General features: G+C 36.3%; 1 protein-coding gene across 1 annotated transcript in view; it reads left to right on the top strand.

Moving 5' to 3' along the window:
* NDC1 (NDC1 transmembrane nucleoporin) overlaps positions 1–19,235 on the top strand; it is a 44,110-nt gene that overhangs the window by 15,376 nt on the left and 9,499 nt on the right. Inside the window, exons 8-16 of the mRNA XM_054573331.1 lie at positions 1,153–1,288; positions 2,101–2,193; positions 3,675–3,756; positions 5,788–5,946; positions 9,522–9,767; positions 9,864–9,973; positions 11,830–11,880; positions 13,894–13,957; positions 15,365–15,465. Of these exons, the coding sequence (XP_054429306.1) occupies positions 1,153–1,288; positions 2,101–2,193; positions 3,675–3,756; positions 5,788–5,946; positions 9,522–9,767; positions 9,864–9,973; positions 11,830–11,880; positions 13,894–13,957; positions 15,365–15,465 (1,042 nt within the window). The remainder of the gene's footprint in view (positions 1–1,152; positions 1,289–2,100; positions 2,194–3,674; positions 3,757–5,787; positions 5,947–9,521; positions 9,768–9,863; positions 9,974–11,829; positions 11,881–13,893; positions 13,958–15,364; positions 15,466–19,235) is intronic.

Raw genomic sequence — 19,235 nt, 5'->3', positions numbered from 1 at the left:
GAGACTTTCTGTGTCATATATGACCACACTAGTTTTTGGGAGTGGGAACATTGGCATATGTAGGCATTTATGGGATGTTACGGTTTCTTCAATGCAGATTTCAATACCTAACTTTTAAAAATTCCTAGGTAAAACTTATTTTTGTCTTCTGCTGAATTGCTAGGTGTGAAACCAGATGCATAGGAGAGTTGCTATGTTAGCCCAGATTTTAAACTGGATCAATGGAAATAGAAAAATAATGATAATCGATAGGAATTTAACATAACACTTTTTTTCTCTTTTCACTTAAAAAATGTTTGTATGTGCCTTGTATTCTTTCCTTAATGTATGCCAGGTCCTCAGTAAATGTTTACCTAAAAGCTGAAAATAACTCTATTTATTGTGCCCACCACTCCACAAATGAATGTTAAATACTATGCTTGGCTCTCCTAACATAAGGTGTTTTAAATTTCATAATAGCCCTAAGAGGTAGAATAAAGAGATTAGGCCTCCATTATATGGATGAGTGGCATGGGTCAAGAAATTTATGTAATCACAATACTTATAAATGGCAGAGTCAAAGGTTCATATCTTTTTTTACAGTTGCTTCTTGTGTGATTGTAGGATTATGATGACTTTGCTTAATTGATCTATTCAAGGTTTTGGTACGATAGTATTTGTTTTATTTAGCATTCAGTAGTTTCTTAAATTATTTTAAAAGTAAATATTTTTTAGTTAATACTATATGCTTTTAACTAGTAAGAAACTCTTCATAGGCTATACAGATAGAGCTGAGATGCAGTCCAGGGGAGGTACTAGTTATGTTGAAAGATATTTTAAGTATCAAACTACAAAGCAACAATAATAAAATTTTACTCAGCCTTTAGGGGTTGGCTTATAGGTTTGGCTTATTTTTCCTCTATTGTAAATGGCAATGAAGATTTTGAATGCAAGAAGCTAAGTGCCAGTTTAGTATTTCTCTTCCTGTTAGGCTCCCTTGATGTTCCTTGTTAGAAGTTATTAGGGAAAGAACGCTATAGGATACAAAATGAGATGAGTCTATTACCATTATCATTTACAAATAGGATTTGTTTCTCAGTGTTGAGCCTCAAGTCTTTTAAATGCTTAGATTGTGTTTCCCATAGTATTAAACAGTAATTTCTGCTTTCACAGGCAATTTCATAGGCCTCTTGACACTGTTAGTGGCCTCTTGAATCTCTCATTACTCTACCATGTCTGGTTATGTGGAGTCTTTCTCCTGACGACTTGGTACATCTCATGGATACTCTTCAAAATCTATGCCACAGAGGTTAGTACTGAGTTTTTTGTTACTACGTTTGTATTTTGGAGTACACAGATTTATTTTTAGTAGAGCACTGATCAGCATACTATTATGCCCAAAGCCATTTTGGTAAATTGTGTTTTAGTCTTTCTTCTGAGACTTCATTAGGGATATATCATTTATAACCGTCGTTTACCTTGTTGTTCTTGTTGTTTTAAATGAGGAACAGTGTTGGTATTCTTAATTGTTGGAAACTAAACTGAATGGACTACTAGTGGTATTTATTTACTATGCTTTATCTACTATCTAATTCTTTTCTGAAGGTTTTCCTTTCTCTCCCATCTAGTTGAATGCATACTGAATTTTAGAATATTTTTATGTGCTATTGATATAGATACTATTGAAATTTTTAAATGTATGACAATAATATGTTTGTTCTTTGAATGAAACTTGAAACATTTATACTAAGGAAATGTTTTTCAATGAATGGGATTTACATTGTCTTTATCATCTGTTTGTCTTGGAAAATGAGTGTTTCTGTTTTATTTTACCGTCTCTGTAAGTTTATATCCTTTTGTGACTTTAAAGAATCTTTGTTTCTTAAATTTGTTTCTATTATTGGAAACCAGAGATCTAATAAAATTGTGAGAATAACATTTTAGAAGGTAGTATGTTTGGTTATATATAACTTTCATGTAACCTATTTTTTTAAGGAACATTGAGGATGTTAATTTGGTTGTATTTGTCTCCTTTTCTAATTAATTTCAGTTAGTACTTACTGAATGTAATACAGTCATGAAAATACTCATTTTCATAATCCTTTTGATTATGTTTGATAGGCTTATCTGTTCCCTGTTCAACCACCATTTGCAGAAGAATCAGATGAATGTCTCCCAAAAGTTTTAAATAGCAGTCCGCCCCTCATTATAAAGGTACCAGAACTGTGCATTTTGTATCTTTACACAGCCATCTCTAACTTATCTTATGAAAGGACTATTTAGTATACTTAGGTATTTAGATAAATTTTTTGAGGGCCTAGACTATTCTAGTACTGGTATTATAAAAATCACTGACATGCTACATTGAATGCTGTTTTACTTTTTCGGTTTTCTTTCCAAGTGTCTAAAATGAAAGTATGTATTGCAATATATGTGTACAAGTTAAGCTAATTCTATATTCAGAATAGATAAAAAAAAATTTCCAAGCATGAAATACGATGGTATTCATTGGTTTTTTCATAAACTCTTCCTGGTAGCAAAACAAAGCGCTGCTGATGTTTTTTAATCACTGGATCAATATGTATTTTTATTATGTAGTATTGTTGGTCATTATGATTAAAGGTAGCACTTAATAGTGTGTAGATATTCACTGAGCTGTCTTGAGATATGAATAATGATAAGGATCCTAAAACATTTTAATCAAAGAGTTTAAAATAATTGCAATAAATTTACAAATCTAAGTGAAAATAAATTGTTTTGATTTAAATTGCATTTTGAAATTTTAAAGTAGATTTACAATATGTGTAATCCTGTTAAGAGGTCATAATAATTTAAAAAATAATTGAAATAGTTAGAATCCATAGTTTTGATTGCACTCTGGGAAATTTACAAATCAATAAGAAAATGAACCACTCAGGGTCTGATTACCTTTAAATATCAATTATGACTAATTTAATAGATATACAAAAGCACCTATCAATCATTTGGTTATTTAACAAATCTTTACTTGGCAGGTGTTAGTCACTGCTAGTTAAGGTGTAATGATCAATAACATGTAGCACTGCTTAACAGAAAAGGAGGGTGCACAAAATAATGAAAATTTACTATATTAAGTACAATGTGAACCACTTACTCTGCTTGGGACCAATATGTATGAGAAAGCTTCACAGAAGGGATAGTATCTTGAATGATGAGTGAAGAGGTTTGTCAGGAAAATGAAAATTTTTGGTGAAGTGCAACAGACATTGCATGTCTGATGTGTGCTAGGCACTGCCTTTGAATGTGGTAGCAAGAAAGATTTTGTTCCTGACTCACAGTTTGGTGGGTGGAACCAGATGAGACAAGTGGACAGGCAATTACAATAAATTAAGTACCACAGTTCAGAACTGTGTATGTATGCCAGTGTGGCAGAGGCCAGGGAAAGGTCCAGGAGGAAGTGATGTTTAAGTTTCCCACCACAGAGGTGGGAAGGAACACTGAGAGTTCTGTAGTTCGTTGTAGCTGGAACCTATAGTGGGTGAGGTAACCTGTAGAGGATAGAGGCAAGAAAGTTACGGAAGTCTGAAAAGGTTAAATATTATTTCTGAAAAATTACAACTAATTCCTCCTTAGATTTATTATGCTGAGCCCAATTCATAAATAAGATTTTATATAAATATTAAAAAACTAAACTATGTATTTTTTTTCCCTTTTAGTATTTGGCCTTGCAGGATCTGATGTTGCTTTCTCAATATTCTCCTTCACGAAGACAAGAGGTTTTTAGTCTTAGCCAACCAGGTAATGCTAAAAATAATAGACCTGATAGGCGTGTGTGTGCAGAAAGTGTTCCACTTAAAGTTTTTGATAAGTATATTTAATAAAATACCACACATGAGTGAGCCCATTAAATGAAGTCATGATTTAAATCTTACAAAACAAAAATGTTGGTGTTGTGGTTAGAAGTTATATCATCAAGAAAGGTATTTTTAAATTTTTACATTATTTCTTTCAGCCCCCTTATTCCCTTAACTTGGTAGGTTGACAATTTTAGAGCAGGAAAGCAGTTTAACTAAAAGTTTTGATGCTACAGGTCGTCCTAAGTATCAGGTGGTCTAATTCTCAGATTAATGGCTTAAATAAAGTTAATGTCAGAGTTGGAATAAGAAATTCTGTCATTTAACTCCACGTGCAGAACTCCCTCTTCTGTCACATTACTCTGCCTCCCTTTACAAAAAAGGAGAAAGGAACTAGATTTGATGGTGACCCAAAGGTGTTCTTGGCAACTCTGTTACTTGCCAGCCTCTTCCAGACTGTAGCTGTGCCGTGCTCTGCTGTGTTCCTGGTGGGGGCGGGGGCGGGGCAGAGGGGGAGCAATTCTGGCCCCTGCCACTGCTGGGACAGAGAACTGGGTAGCTTTTCACCTTCTGTCTAATTCAGCTCTTCATTATTTTGCCAAACTTGCCGATTCCGAGGTTGTAAAATAAACCTTATGTATAATTAAATGTTATATGGAAACAAAATCCAGTTATATAAAAATATAAATGATAGAAGCCACTTTACTTTTAGTAACATGAAAAAATCAGAGCTGATGCTGTGGAGAAGAACTGTAGTAATACTTTTCTTTTAAGATTTTATTCATTTATTTTTAGAGAGGGGAAGGGAAGGAGAAAGAGAGGGAGAGAAACATCAGTGTGCGAGGGAAATACTGATTGGTTGCCTCTTGCATGCGTCCTAGCTGAGCACCGAACTCGAAACTCGGGCACATGCCCTGACTGGGAATTGAATCCGGGAGCTTTCGCATTGCAGGATGATGCCAAACCAGCTGAGCCACACTGGTCAGGGCTATAGCAATACTTTCATATCAGATGTAGGTTCACTTAGGAACTCTCTATACATTAAATATTTTCACCAGATACTCAAGGCAACTGTAACAGGGTGGCATGTTCTCTGCCAGAGAAGTTGCATTGTATGGCATATGATTAAAATTTAACTGGACCATTAACGTAGTTCCCTAGTGGTCTTGAGTGATAGCAATATAAAGCATTCAGGAGCCTACTAATGAAGTGTTTTGTTTGCAGGTGAAGTGAAGCTCCTCTTTAGTGGCAATGGGGAAATGATTAAGGAAGGATCTAAGTAAAAAGAATGATTCTTTGGCACCTAGAATGGGGAAAACAGTTTTCAGTGGACTACTGCTGTTTTCACACATAATGAAGCACAGTTGATTTTTATGTCACAGCCCTAGGACATGAAAGTCTTAGGAAATCAAAAGATAATGAGAAGTAAGGGAATAAGAGTGTGGACCATAGTCGTTTAAGTTAAATAATTAGCAGATATGTAAACTCTTCAAGTATAAAGTATGATCATTACAAAATAATATGTAACTCCTATGGATATAAGAGCAAATAGGGACTACTGTACAAATGAAAATATAAGGAAGCACAGTGGATCAGACACAACAATTTAGAGGTCACCAGGGGCCATGGTATGCATCTTGTTAGACATGCTAGTGTTGTCTTCGTCTGTTTAGTACTGCTAGTAAAGTAACCCTAGGTGTTTGCACTCACTCCATACTCTAGTGCTTGGCTTTATTTTAGTGATCAGTTTGAGAAGTTTTTTTTATGGTAAAATAGCAATGCTTGTAGACTTTTGGGAAAATTATTTCTTCCAAATATTTATTGAACTACTGCTGTGTATTAGATGACATGAGTATAAATAGTAGCTTAACTGAGAACAGTGGGCCTTGATGCAAAGCATTTCTAATTCACCTTCCTCCTTATTTGAGAGACTGCAATTATCTACATTTTAAAATTTGGTTTTTGGATTTCTTAGGCGGACATCCCCACAATTGGACAGCCATTTCAAGGGAGTGTTTAAATCTTTTAAATGATATGACTCAGAAACTGGTTCTCTACCAAGAAGCTGCTGCTACGAATGGAAGAGTAATGTCTTCATCATACACAGTGGAACCTAAGAAATCAAATTCTCCAGGTAACTACTAGTATTACTAAGAGAGGGGAAAACGTTTGCATTTCATTTCCTAAGAAAGATAGTAATAGTTAATCTAAAGATATGTATATGAGTGTGAGATATATATTTTTAGGGAAAATTGATCTAGTATATAGGATATTGTATTGAACTAAGTGAAAGAACTTGGTGTCATTATAGATAGAAAAAATTAAGTCCAGTGTGGTGGTGGTGGTATTAAAATGATAAAAAAAATGTTGGTTATCAAATAGGAGACTTCAGTTTACCCTATTACGAAGCCAGGTAAATCTTTACAAATCATACGCGATGCTGTCCTAATTGCAGTATCCCAGAGAAAAGAAGTTTCTGGAAGATGCCCAAAGAGCAGCTGAAAATGATGAATGATTTGGCAGTGGGGAGAGGAGGGATTCATTGCTTTAAGATACATTCTTATACGTAAGAATACATCTTAATGTTTTAAATGCATTCATTGTTATAAGATAGCCTAATGTTAGTACTCCTTCAGTTTGAAAGATGGAGTACTAACATCATATTAGTGTGAGGAAGAAGTACAGGTGGAGAAACCTAATGCTATTTCACCAAATCCCTTAAGTAGAAAATGCCTAGGAATATAAGACTCTTCAGTGCCTCTAGAGAAGCCAGAAGCTAGGTATTTAGTACAAATGGGTGAAACTGACTAGGTGAGGAGGGTAGTAAACTTGAGAGCAAACTTGAGAGCTCAGGCCTCATCCGAAGGGGGAATCTGAACTCAGTGTTCTTTTTCTTTCTTTTCTTTTCTTTTTTTTTTTTTTTTAAGATTTTACTTATTTATTTTTAGAGAGGGGAAGGGAGGGAGAAAGAGAGGGAGAGAAACATCGATCTGTTGCCTCTCATACACACCCTGACCTGAGACTGAACCTGCAACCAGTGACCTATATTATTTTGCGAAACAATGCCCAACCAACTGAACGACGCTAGTCAAGGCTGAACTCATGATCTTTTTCTAAAGAGAAGCCTAAAATCTAAAAAAATGTTTTGTGAAATCTTCCACTTTTTAAATGTTGGCAACTAATCTTGATATTTAAAAAAAATTCCTCTATGAACCAAAGCACAAACATGTTTTTTTACTTTATTACTCTGGAGAGACAATATATTAAAAACAAATAGATTACAGTTGAAAAATGATTGAAATCAGTTTATGAATGTCAGATTTTAAACAATGGCTTTATTTTTTATTTTTTAATTGATTTACTTATTTATTTTGGAGAGGAGAAGGGAGGGAGAAAGAGAGAAACATCGATTGGTTGCGTTTTGCACATGCCTCGATTGGTGTACCCTGATTAAGAATCAAACCAGCGACCTTTCACTTTGCAGGATGATGCCCAACAAACTGAGCCACACCTGTGAGGGCCATGAATGTCAGATTTTAAAGTGTTCTATAATGTTTCAGGTGTTATCAACTTTCAGGTTAGCATTTATGTATTGAACAAATATTTATTGAATGCCTACCACATACCAAACGATGTTTAGAAGCCAGAGAATCAAAGATGGCAAAATGCTCTTGGAACTGACCTTTTAGTGGAAGGCACACAAATAATGATAAGACAATGTAACTGCTAAAAAGAAATCTGTCAAAAAGGAGCCTGTATGGGTAAGATGATTTTTGATAATAAAAGGAGGTCTTGTATGTTATAAAAAGAGATTAGGTTTTTATCCCATAGGGATATTGAACCTGGAGAGGATTTTGAATAGGCGAGTTACATCAAATTAGCATTTTACAAAGATCGTTGTAATCCTGGGTTAGAGGAATTATGGTTCTAAATGGGATTTTAATTATTATAAATTGTCCTATCCCATCGTGCAGACAAAATTTGCCTCTACTTTTGAGGAATTTTTGCTGAATTTAAAAGAGTATTCAAAGATTTCTAATGCCACCAACTCTTAAAAAGTTATGTAATGAAAATTTGGTACTTTAAATGTTTAATGCCTTATTGTGGTTTTATTAAGAAGATAGAATACTAGTGTATGATTTATTTGTCTTTATGCCTTGTACTGGAGTGGCAGGGAAAATGTTCCTCTGTTTTTGTGCAGGAGACATTATAACTGAATTGGTAGAATTATAATTTGTGAAGAAGCCATTTACAGGTCACATTTGTAGAATCACATATGTACATATCCTGGGCAAACTGGTTTTTGGTGTAACTTCTGTTAATTTGAAAGAACTCTGAGGAAAATGGGTTAAGGTTAGCACTCTTATCTGTTCATTTTTTTTACTAACAAATATCTTTTATTTTTTTAATTTTATTTTTATTGTTTATGTTGTTACAGTTTCCACTTTTTCTCCCTTTCTCCATGTCACTCAGCCCCATCCTTGCCCCTCCCCAAACCAATCCCTGTATTCTTATCCATGCCCATGGGTTGTGCATAAATGTTCTTTGATTAATCCCTTCACCATCTTTCATCCTGTCCCCACCCTGCCTTTCTGGCAGCTGTGAGCCTGTTTTATGTATCTAAGTTTGTTAGTATCCTGTTCATTAGTTTATTGTGTTCATTAGATTCCACATATAAGTGAGACCATGTGGTATTTTTCTTTCACTGACTGGCTTAATTCACTTAGCATAATTTTCTCCAGGTCCATCCATGATGTTGGAAAATGTAAGAGTTTCTTCTTTTTTACCGCTTTGTAGTATTCCATTGTGCAAATGTACCACAGCTTTTTTATCCACTTATCTACTAGTGGGCACTCAGGCTGTTTCCAAATCTTGGCTAGTGTAAATAGTGCTGCTATAAACATGAGAATGCATATGTTTTTTTGTATTGGTGTTTGGGATCCTTGGGATATTTCCCAGAAGTGGAATTGCTGGATCATAAGGGAGCTCCATTTTTAATTTTTAAGGCTACTTGATACTGTTTTCCACACTGGCTGTACCAGATTGCATTCCCACCAACGGTGCGCTGGGGTTCCCTCTTTACATCCCCGCCAACATTTGTTTGTTCATTTATTGATGGTAGCCATTCTTGACAAGTGTAAGGTGGTATCTCATTGAGGTTTTAATTTCCATTTCTCTGATGACTAGTGCTGTTGAGCATTTTTTCATATGTCTACAGCCCCTTTGTATGTATTCTTTAGAGAAGTATCTATTCAGGTCTTTTGACCGTTTCTTAATTGGGTTTTATCTGTACATTATTATAATATAAATTTGGTTATGTTTAGCCAAGTAATAGTTATAGTAGGAAAGTGCATTAAAACTAGAATTATTGCAATAATTAAAGTTGTTGCCATAGAAAAATAAAATATAAATTGAGAAGTTTATTCAGAACACATTAGAGAAACTGACCTTGAAGATGAGGATATTCGTGAAGGGAAAAAAACAAGACCTGTACTGGTCTGACAGAAAAATATGTTTAAAGCTCCTTGAGTAGCCATTGAGTTGCAGTAGTAAAAACTGGATCTTGAGAATATAAACCTAAATGGAAACAACCTACTGACCCTTAGGACATACATTAAACAAAAAATTGAGATGCATAATATTTGAGAATCCCATGTTGGCCTATGTGGATTAGGTTGCCCTTTTAACACTGGATCTGTTCTTTTGCAGAAGAAACTACCTTTCAGACCCCTAAATCTAGCCAGATGCCTCGACTTTCAGTGGCACCATTAATTAAGACATCACTGTTTTCCTCGAAATTATCTACTCCTGATGTTGCAAGTCCCCTTGGATCTCCATTTGGCCCTAGTGTAATAAATCGGATGGCTGGAATTTTTGATGTTAACACCTGCTATGGGTCACCTCAAAGTTCTCAGCTAATAAGAAGAGGGCCGAGATTATGGACTTCTGCTTCTGGTGAGGACTATTTATTTTGTAAAATTTGAAATGTCATAGTTGCAGAAAATCAGATAGCCTGAGTTTTCACCTTGTTTTTGTTTTCTTTTTTAATAGATCAGCAAATGAATGAACTTTCTAATCTTCCATCTACTATTAGTGCTGAGGGTAAGACAGTGAGACAGCCCAGTGTGATTTATTCATGGATTCATAATAAACATGAACAGGTATGATGATGATATGGTTTTAGGATTTATATTTGTTTGTAACATTGAGAGCATCAAGGATCTCACACGAGTAAGCTATTGGGATTAGTAGGACTTTTTTGATGCTTCATATATTAAGTTGTCCCATATGAAATAGCCAGTTAGCTGGTTTTGAGCTGTGCTTGGTTTGTGTGAGAAAGGGACTAGAGTGGCTGGAGCAGAATGAGTGAGGGGATAGTGGCAGGCAGGTGGGTGATGAGATCAGCGGGGAGCAGGCACCCAGAGCTCACTAGGCCCATTAGTGTTATATAGGACTGACATTTTCTCTGAGTGAGATGGAAAGCCACTCTGTGGTTTTGCCCTTGTAAATTCAAAGTGTTGCTGTATTTGCTGTGTTGAGACTACATTCTCAGAGGGCAGGAGAAGAAGCAGAAAGACAGTAGCAAAGCTGTTGAAGTAATCTAGTGCAAGATGGAGGTATCTGTGACCAGCGTGGCTGTGGTGGAGACTGTAAGATGTGGTCAAGGTTTGGATATATTTTGAAGGTAGAGGTAATAGGATTTGCTTATGATTTGGTTGTGGTATGAAAGATAGACTAAATGTTGGCTGAAGTTTTTGGCCCAAGGATCTGAAATAATATAATTAAAGTTTACTGAGTGCAATTTGCTAATGATTCTGGAAGAAGGGATTTGATGGAGGTAAGGGGTAGGGGGGGACCTCGAGTTTGATTTTAAACATGTTAATTCAAACAAATGTCGACAGGTAGTCAAGTAAAAATACTGAGTAAGAAATTAGACATATTTCTGGAGTGTAGGGGAAAGTTCTGGGATGGAAATGTAAATTTGGAAGTGATCAGAGTATAGACAGTATTTAAAACCATGAGACTCCAAGAAAACTCTTGCGGGGTGTAGATACAGAAGAAAAGAGATGCAAGAACTGGGATCCTCTAGTAAATAAAGGTCTGGGAGGTGAGGGATAGTAGAGGAGACCAAGTGGCCATTGCAGTGAGAAGGGAACCAAGAAAAAAGTGTTTCAAGGAGAAGTGTCAGATGCTGCTGCTAATAAACATCATGAGATTCAAACTGATAATGAACTGTTGCAATAGAAATGTGGAGGTCACTGAGTCCTTGTCAAGGGCTATTGGATGGAGAAGTGGGGATGCATGCCTGACTGGCATGGCGTCAGGAGAGATTGGGAGAGGAATTGGAGACCATAAGAAAAGCCGGATCTTTCCAGGAGTTTTGAGGAGGAGAAAAATGGGGTAAATTCTGGGGGAAGATGAGGGGTCAAGAAAGGGTTTTACCTTTTAAGATGGGAGGAATAATAACATTTACTAATGGAAGGATTAATTAATAGAGGGAAGAACTGAAGACATTTTATGGACTTCAGTGCCCAATATGCTTATATGCCTTAAATACTGTCAGCTTATAATAATACTAAGAAATTTTCTCTGTAAATGTCAACTAGTAGAAAACCACTCCACATTTTAAGATTTGAAGATGAGGGGAGGGGAGTAGGGAAAACATGCTCTTTTTTGGTATTAAGAGGTTAAAGGGCAAGACAGCTGTGGAGAATTGAGAAAGAATGTGGTCTTAGAAAATATTATTAGAACCACTTAGAATTCCTTTTATTATGACAGGTCTCTAATTTGGAGGTTAATGTGTACATGCGAATGTAATTTAGGTTAGATGGCCTGTCCTATCTTGGTTATCCAACTTATAGTATAAAGCTATTTCCTTACATGGTTCATTGTAAATACTGTTTGTTCTCTATAATGTGGAAGGTATTTTTTTTAAGTTATTATCTGGAAGAATCTGAGAATGTATGATATTTGACTAGAATTGAAAACTGTACATGTGTTCTTTTTTCCAACTCAGATTAAGAATTTCTTGTCAAAACGGGTGCTGATAATGTATTTTTTCAGTAAGGTAAGAATATGTAGTTATAGCATTGGGAATGGGGATGGGGGAGAAGAAATGAAATAAGAAATGAAATAGCAGATAGGATTTCACTTCTAAATACTTAGCTTGATCCTAGCAAGCTGAACAGCTTTTGCATTAGTGCTTCACTAAACCTCCATTTTAACCATAGCAGCCCATTCTCACCTCACATCTCACCTCAATGACCTCCTTGGGCTTGACTACATTTGGCCTCCTGCATCAGTAGACTGCAGGCAGTTTTGTGCTGATAGGCAACTCCATCCGGCAAAAAGAGCAAATCCATGACAGTCCTTTGTGGCTCATGGTCCTGCTAACATCTTTGTAGCCAATTTGTTCTTCAGGAGAGAGAGGACTGCATTAGATTGCAGATGTTAAACTTGTGTAGATAAAAAGTTGTAATTCAGGCCACGAGCTAAATGACTTTCCAACTCGTCTCTTAGCTGCTCGATCCTGCTGCCATAGAAAAGTAGATCTCAGTTGCAGAAGCTAAAAATTCATTCCTGTTTTCACTGGCTACAGCTGTTGTGTGTTAACTAATCCTTTGATGAGCAAAACCTTTGTCCATATGTTGGGGAAGGAATTTTTGTTTTGTTTTAGTTTTTTTTTAATCTAGTTTCTCTTTTTCTGAAGATACTGTAGTTTAGCTAATACTGTACTCAATTATGCCTGCAAGTAAAAGTTTGCATTGACATACATTATTTATTTTTATTTTTTGGGAGTCATACTTGGGTGGGGAGAGAGATCTAAGTAGCTCTGATAGGGTATAGATACACATAACAATGAATGACTTCAAGCTCTTGAAACTTTTATTCATTATGGTGGCAGGGAAGATCAGCCCCCCAGCAATGACCTTTTTAAAAAATAATTTACCTTCGGCTATTCAGAGCTTTGGGGAAACTATTCGACCCCTGAGGAAGGTGTCTTCCATCAAGAGGAAGAGGGATTATCTGAAGTTTTACTTAGTGCTTTGTTTCACAAGGATGAAGAGAACTCTTTTTCTTAAGTTCCCTCATTTATTTCTAACAGCATTCCTGTGAGTTATCTTTTTGTTCTCATTTTACATATAAGGAAACCTGAGGCTCAGAGGGGTCAAGTAGCTAGCCTTAGGGCACATAGCCTGAAAGTGCAGAGCAGATGCTGAACAACATCATCTTTTTCCTTGGAAGTGAACAGCTACTTTTGATTCTAATTTTGCAAATGGTTCTATTGTATGATATGGAGTTATGGGCATTGCCCTTTGATGTTGAGAAGTGTAACATGCTGGTGTACTTAATAGGCTTCATTGGTTGCATTACTAAAGCCAGCATTTGTTTAAATGTGCCAATTGTTGCACCATACTATTTGGCTTTGTTACGTAAAAGAAGGTTGAGTGGTTCTTCTTTGGAGTAAGATTGAGGGAGGACAGTTCAAGAGAGGTAGTATATATTTAGGTAGTTTTGTTTTTTTTTTAAAGCTTTTATAATCGTTCTAATCTCTATACTTATCCTTTGTGGTGGGTTGAGTGTGTCTCTTATTTTAAGTGAGAAACTGAGGCACAGAGATTTAGAGACTTGACAAGGGTCACATAGAAAGTTGGTGGCAGAATGCTTTATTGCAGTTAGATCATATTGTATAAAAATTTCAGATTTTAAATCTTTTTTTTAAGATTTTATTTATTTATTTTTAGAGAGGAGGGAAAGGAAGGAGAAAGTGAGGGACAGAAACATCAATGTGTGATTCCCTCTCATGCGCCCCCTACCGGGGACCTGACCCATAATCCAGGCATGTGCCCTGATTGGGAATCAAACTGGCAACTCTTTGGTTCTCAGGCCGGCACTCAGTCCACTAAGCCACACCAGCCAGGGCTCAGATTTTAATTCTTGAGATGCAGTTTAGAACGTTCTATTGTTTTAGCCTGCATAGTTGATAAATAAGTTGATTATGCATAGTTGATGCATAGATGAAATAGTAAGAGTTTTTGCCCAGGGGAACTTATTTAAGTGTTTTTGTTTGTATTTGTAGCACCCAGAGGCCTCCATTCAGGCTGTTTTTTCAGATGCCCAAATGCATATTTGGGCTTTGGAAGGTAAGCAATTTCAGTGAACTGAAACTATAATCAGTTAAATATTGAAGTGTAATCCATGAAAGGTCAGTTCTGGATTTTGATCTCAACCTTTGAATTTTCAGGTATGTTTTTATATCTTTGTTTTATATAGATTATTTTTCTTAAATATTTACGTGTACTTTAATCTGGGCAGAAGTTTTCCTTGTGTATGAGGTCTGTCTAGAAGGTATCCAGCCATATAATACGAAAAATAGAGACATTTAGTGAAGAAGAGACAGGATACAAAAACATTGTACATAGGACAGTGATACCTCAGTTCCCTTCAAAGTGGGTACCTTGGGACCTCACACAGTTCTCCCAGTTGTCATTAGCTACCCCATCGCATTTTCCTGAATTTCATTGACAGTCTGAAATCTCTTCCCTTTTAAAAGTGGCTTTAGTTTTGGGAAAATCCAGAAATTACAGGATGCCAAATCTGGGTCATAGGGGGGCTGAGTCACCTGGGTGATTTGATGTTTCGCCAAAAAACTGTGCACAAGATGTGATGCATGAGTGGGCATGTTGTCATAATTAAGCTGCCAATCACCAGTTGCCTGTAGCTGTGACCTTCTGAATCATCTGAATAGTTTCCGTGGGGGAATGTTTAAGCTTAACACAAAATTTGATGTAGAATTGTTGCTCTGCTTACTCAGTCATTTTGAATGTGATGGCCACACAGCATACATGCTCACTTCACGATGTCTACTGCTCCCACTGTACAGTGAAGTTGTCATTGTGCACTCATGCTCATTCCAGTCCAGTCTTCTTGGCAGCTAGGTTATATGATGTCACGCAGTTCTCAATATTTTAACAATGGCAGTGCTTTTTCTGGACAGACTTCATATAAACAAAAAAACTGAGCCTGGCATTTTTGTATATCTTTACTTCATAAAAACTGTAATTAATAGATTGTTTTTTACTTTTAATTTATGTTGATGTAACTTATTTAATATATTTTACCGTATTTAATATGAAAACTTAAAGAACTCTATATTATAGATACTTCCTTCTCAAAGCTTAAATGATACTTCTTCAGAGAGGCCTTTCCTACTTAATAAAAGTATCCTCACATCCCTCACTCTGTTCCTTTATCATGCTTTGTTTTTCTTCCTAGAACTTAACACTAGCAAATACAATATTTAAAAAACATTTTTCCTACTAGAACATAAAACAGACAGACTATATCTTATTCATGACTACTGTAGGAAAGTTGAGCATCTTTCTAGTGCCTCTTTTGGTCTTTTGCCCATTTTTCTACTGTATTACCTCTTTTATTTAGAATTTGTTTATATATTCAGATTATCAATCCTTTATCAAACAGATATAATTTATTGCAAATTGATTTGCCTAATCTTACTTCACTTTTAACTTTTTTCTTTTCCCCTTGAGGTCTGTCTCACTTAGTAGCAGCATCATTTACAGAAGATAGATTTGGAGTTGTCCAGACTACTCTACCAGCAATTCTTAATACTTTGTTGATGCTGCAGGAGGTAGGCAATATATGGGCTGGGTGGAGGTGAAGGTTGTTTTCCTCCTCCTCATGCCATACAAGCCCAGTTTTTCCTTTGTTTTTTATGTATCATCATATTTATTGAGTAACAAAACATATGTTGGAAGTTAAAATAATGGTACTGTTCTCACCCTCAGGAAATTGCAATCTAAGGGAGACTAGGAAGAGAGAATTTTAACTCACGGATAAATAATGATTTTGTAGTTAACAGAGAAAGGAAGTACATATATTAAACCCATAGGCTATACCTCTGGTATTAAATAGATTATTTTAAAAAAAACAGATTATTTAGGAGATTGCAGTTTGGTTTAGGGTTACAAGTTTGGATCCTTACACAATGTGTAGCTACTGAAAGTGACCTGTCGTTAAATTACCTGTGAAGATAATAAGTTACCTATTGGCCAGAGGCTGAGAAAGATAGAGTTGAGGCCAGTGGATTCCCTGTCATCAGGATGGGTGTATAGTTTTAAGTTAATAGGTCTTTTTAGTCTTAGACTTAAAGGCAGAAAAATAAAATGTATACTTCTTACTTTCCAGCTGGCTGCCTTTCCTTACTTCATGTTGGGTACTACATTTTACACCGCCTAGTGATATTAGGTGTATGTCAGATATGAGATATGAACACTTAGTGCTAGGGACATTTAGAGGTAGGGGCTGTTGTGTGCAGTAGGTTTTCTGGAGGAGGTGATACTGAACTAGGCTTGAAGGATAATGATTGGTACATTTTTGGACTTGGGAGGCAATTAAAGATACAAAGAAATAACATGCTTCACTGTTCCTTTCTTCACAGTTCATTTTACCTCTACAAAAGTTACCCATCAAAACCAGTGATTTTTTTTTTTTTTGCTTTGAATTCTCTTTATGCTCACTTTCTCATGTATGTCACTCAAGACATACATGTTTCCTTATTTGTCCTCTTTTTCTAGTTACCTTTCTCTAAAGAAACAATATCCTAGTATTTCTTCACAACTTCTAATATTTGGCTTATCTAATTACACAATTGGGGAACAATGATTTGGGCGTATTTTTGCTACTCATAGCATAGTTTGTTTTTCATCGCTCTAGTTTTGTAGTTTCAAATGACAATAACAACACAGTGTTTTATAGTCAACAAAGCGATTTCATATCATTATTTTTGATCCTCATAACTATCTTGTGAAATAATGAAGATGGAAGTATTTTAGCTCTACTGTATAGATGAGGGAGGCTTGGTAGTACAGTGACTTTCTTACACACAAGTCTTATAGGAGGCAGAGCTGGCACTTGAACATGAAGCTGATTGAAGGGCATTAGCAGTATAGTAGACGCCTGGGAGAGCTCCAGGTCTGTATCCCCTATTTTTCCTTGAGGGCTTTTTATTTTCACATGGGGTTCTCTTCAGAGAGAATGGTCCACCAGTGGAACCATGGCTTTGAAACTTTCTGAACCATGACTTGTGGCACATTTATTTTACATTAGACTTAGAATGTATATGTATGTGTGTAAGTAACAAACAAAAGATTCTTTTTTAATTGAATTTATTGGGGTGACATTGGTTAATAAATTTATGTAGGTCTCATGTAATTCTATAATACATCTATGTATTGTGTGTTCACCACCTCAAGTCAAGAACAAAAGATTCTTAGAATAGTACTTACCTTTTACTATATGCATTGCATTCTGATGTTTTCTGTTTTATTTCATTTTTTAAAAATGCTGGTTAAAACAATTGATTTCATAGGGATCACACTGCCCAGATATGCTCTGTACCCAGATTACTTTCTTCTTACCTCCCCACTATAAATATTCTTAATTCTTCTTCATAGTTGATTATGGGTAGGTATGATAAGGAAAGCAATCTGTTTATTTGATTATAGTTATTGATACCTTTGGTTAGAAAGGTTGAAATTACAGATTTGACAAAAGGTTAGGCCCTATTTACTTTGAAACAGGAGCTGGAAAGGAGAATACTTTTGAGGGGCAGAGTAGAAGGAGGCAGAGTAAGTTTTTGAGAACTGGAAGCGGTAAAAGGAGCAAAGAACAGGTCTGGTGGTTTGGTACTGAGTATAAAACTCTTTCTTGTGTGATGCTTGTGGCATCTCTTCTCCCTTGGCCAATCCTCAGATTGATTATAATGAGTAATTCAGGTTCCACGTGGATGGCTGTTTCCCACACCTTGGCACCACAGTTCTTTGACTTCTTCCTCTTCACTACTCTTATATACCCTTCAGTCTCATCCCAAGTCTATCATCCTGGCCTCATTGTCCTCTGAATTCTCCACCTCCAAAGCTTAAAACTCCAGGATTCTGTCCTCTAGTAAAGATAAGTATGCAATTTTTATCCTAAAGTTCATGCCCCTGAATTTTACCCATAGATCTGTGGGCTCATGTAAGAGCCCTTGTTCCAAACACAGGCCTCTCATGCCCTTGCTTCTTCTGTGTACTTTGTCCTTACCTATGTTTTCACTTCCTCTATCAGCTCCCTCCTACATCTTTGTCTTTCCTCTTCAGCTTAGACCTTATGTCTGTCACAATCATTTTATTACTAATTCTTTCTACTCCCTGTCCCCTTGTACTTGAACTGTTACCATATGGCAAAACCCCAAGGGATCAGTCCCACATTCAGCACCCATCCATTCTGTTTTGCCCATCCCTCCTGCATTGACCTTACTGCAGGCTTGGAACATTCCTGACCTGAGTTATTACTGCAGTCTCTTGTCCCTGCTAACTCTTGGCAGAGATTCTTCATTCAGACTCCAGCCGCTCTCCTGTTCATCCCATGAGCCCTCTGCTCTAGTAAACACCATGGACTATTCAGTTTTTCCTCCTAAATATATTTTCTTAACCTAACTCTAACTCTGTACATGATGTCTTTTCTTTCCTTCTTTTCCTAGAACACATTTTTCTCCATTTACTTGGCTCTGCCCTATAACCCCTGTCTCAGTACTTTATTGCATTGCATTTTAATTGTCCATTTACTTGATTGTCTTTGTTGGAGTAGAGGTAGGGACGTTGCCTTAGTAGCATCTCACTGGTACTTGGCTATCATCATCATCTAATATTATTTTTATTCTGTAGTTGTGGTTCTCAACCAGGGGCAGTTTTATTCCCCAGGAGACATTTGTCAATGTCTCAGACATTTTGATTTTCACAACTAGGGAAGTGCTGCTCTCATCCTTGTGTAGTGGCCAGGGATACTGCTGAACAGCCTATACTGCACAGGAACAGCCCTCATAATAGTTTTCCAGTCCAAAATGTCAATAGTCCTGAGGTTGAGAAACTCTGCTTTGTAGTCATGATTTCCAGTAATAAGGTCCGCTCTTATCCTTAGCATTTGTTTGGGATTTTGGCTTTAGTAGAGTAAACTTTTGTGTTAACTAGGTTATGAGTAGGATCCTTGAAACCAGGAATTTTCAAGGCTCTGCACAGTGAACATTTGTTAATGACACTGGTAGATAAACATTCAGGAGAGCAACTGGACTTTTCTCTTCATTTGGTTTTTGTGCATATACTACGGCATATAAATATAAATGGGCAAAAAGTACCTGTTTTCATAGGACAGCCCCTCTTTAAATTTATATTAGGGCCAATGTAAGGCCTTCATGGAATTTATTATATTTCCTGGAGAGTATATTGCTCAGTGGTGTATTATACTCACTGCTTACTCTTTCCATTGTTTGGGATAATTCCTAACTAAATATTTGAGATCTCAGTTGTGTGATCTGAGTCTTCAGTGCAGGAACCATGTACAAGGCATAAAATGAGCCTCAAT

Source organism: Pteronotus mesoamericanus, unplaced genomic scaffold, assembly GCF_021234165.1.
Source record: "Pteronotus mesoamericanus isolate MK-2021 breed Mesoamerican mustached bat unplaced genomic scaffold, CSHL_Meso_final contig_105, whole genome shotgun sequence".
NCBI lineage: Eukaryota > Metazoa > Chordata > Mammalia > Chiroptera > Mormoopidae > Pteronotus > Pteronotus mesoamericanus.
Note: the sequence above shows the minus strand (reverse complement) of the source record. Positions and strands in the feature narration are given on the sequence as shown.